Source organism: Aplysia californica, unplaced genomic scaffold (genome assembly GCF_000002075.1).
Source record: "Aplysia californica isolate F4 #8 unplaced genomic scaffold, AplCal3.0 scaffold00704, whole genome shotgun sequence".
NCBI lineage: Eukaryota > Metazoa > Mollusca > Gastropoda > Aplysiida > Aplysiidae > Aplysia > Aplysia californica.
This window is the reverse complement of record NW_004797974.1, coordinates 355,796-357,089: the sequence shown is the minus strand read 5'-3', so window position 1 is coordinate 357,089 and position 1,294 is coordinate 355,796. Positions and strand designations below refer to the sequence as shown.

General features: G+C 45.9%; 1 protein-coding gene across 1 annotated transcript in view; it reads right to left on the bottom strand.

The window, feature by feature from the left end:
* Positions 1 to 467: 467 nt before the first annotated feature.
* The window catches only part of LOC101859514 (tachykinin-like peptides receptor 86C), a 4,466-nt gene continuing 3,639 nt past the window's right edge, over positions 468 to 1,294 (bottom strand). Inside the window, exon 2 of the mRNA XM_005108616.1 lies at positions 468 to 1,143. Coding sequence (XP_005108673.1) covers positions 468 to 1,143 — 676 coding nt within the window. The remainder of the gene's footprint in view (positions 1,144 to 1,294) is intronic.

Below are 1,294 nucleotides of genomic sequence, written 5' to 3'. Positions count from 1 at the left end.
CTGCTCTACCCCCTTTCGGTTTCTGTCTCTTTGTGTGTTTCTCTCTTTCGCTCTCTCTCTCTCTCTCTCTCTGTCTCTCTCTCTCTCTCTGTGAGTGTGTGCATGTGTGTGAGTGTGAGTGTGAGTGTGTGTGTGTGTGTGTGTGTGTGTGTGTGTGTGTGTCTGTGTGTGTGTGTGTGTGTTTGAGAAAGAAAGAGAGAGCGAAAGAGCGAGAGAGAGAGAGAAAGAGAGAGAGAGAGAGTGTGTGTGTGTGTTTGTGTGTGTGTGTTAGAGAGAGAAAGAGAGAGCGAGAGAGAGAGAGAGAGAGAGAGGGAGAGTGTGAGTGTGTGTGTGCGTGCGTGTGTGTGTGTATGTGTGTGTGTGTGTGAATGTGTGTGTGTGTGTGTGTGTGTGTGTGTACATGTAACTGACGTAATATGGAAAGGGAAAAAAATTAAACACACCATTCACTCTCTTTATTGAGAAGTTCACTTTTTCTCGACGCCCAGAAACATGTTCGTGAACGTAGCGCGGTACTTGGAGCTCATGTTCAAGTACACAAAAATGTTCACACTCGAGTTGACAGTTTCCAGGACAAACGAAAAAGACCAGACAACGAAATAGATATTCTTATACCCCCCTCCAAAACTGAACTCTGGCTCAAGAGCCATAAACAGAAATATCAGAGTCGACGGTACGAAGCACACGATAAAAATGGTAGAGATAAAGGTCACCATTTTCACGACCTTTTTATCCTTGACCCCGACCCCTTCCGACTGGGAACCAACACCCTTAGCAGCAGTGGCGAGCCGCCATTTTGTCTTACTGTTGAGCTTGGCAACGAGCACAATAGTGCAGCAGATGACGAAGACGAAGGAAAATGTCGAGAAAGTAACACTGTGGATGAAAAACGTGATGGTCTCCACGATTTCTTTCTTCTCAGTGTACATGATTTTGAGCAAAGTAGCGTTTCTGGTGGAGTCAAATTCCCACACGAGTCGGTTCACGTAGTAGAAAGGACAGAAGACGCTGAACATGATGAGGAAGATAGAGATGATGATGAACTTTGTCCTGCGAGGCGTGATCATCATTTTAACTTTCAGAGGCAGGACGACGCACAAACATCTCTCGAAGGTGATGAAGGCGGTGATGAAGGCTGTGATTCTGTGGAGAGGTGATTGGATAGTAGAGAGTTGATGAGGCATAGAGAAAAAGGTCGTAATTCTGTGGGCAGGTGATGGGATAATACAAAAAGGAGGGGAGGGGGGTGACTGGAAAGTAAAGAGGTGGTGGGATGGTACACACTATACACAAA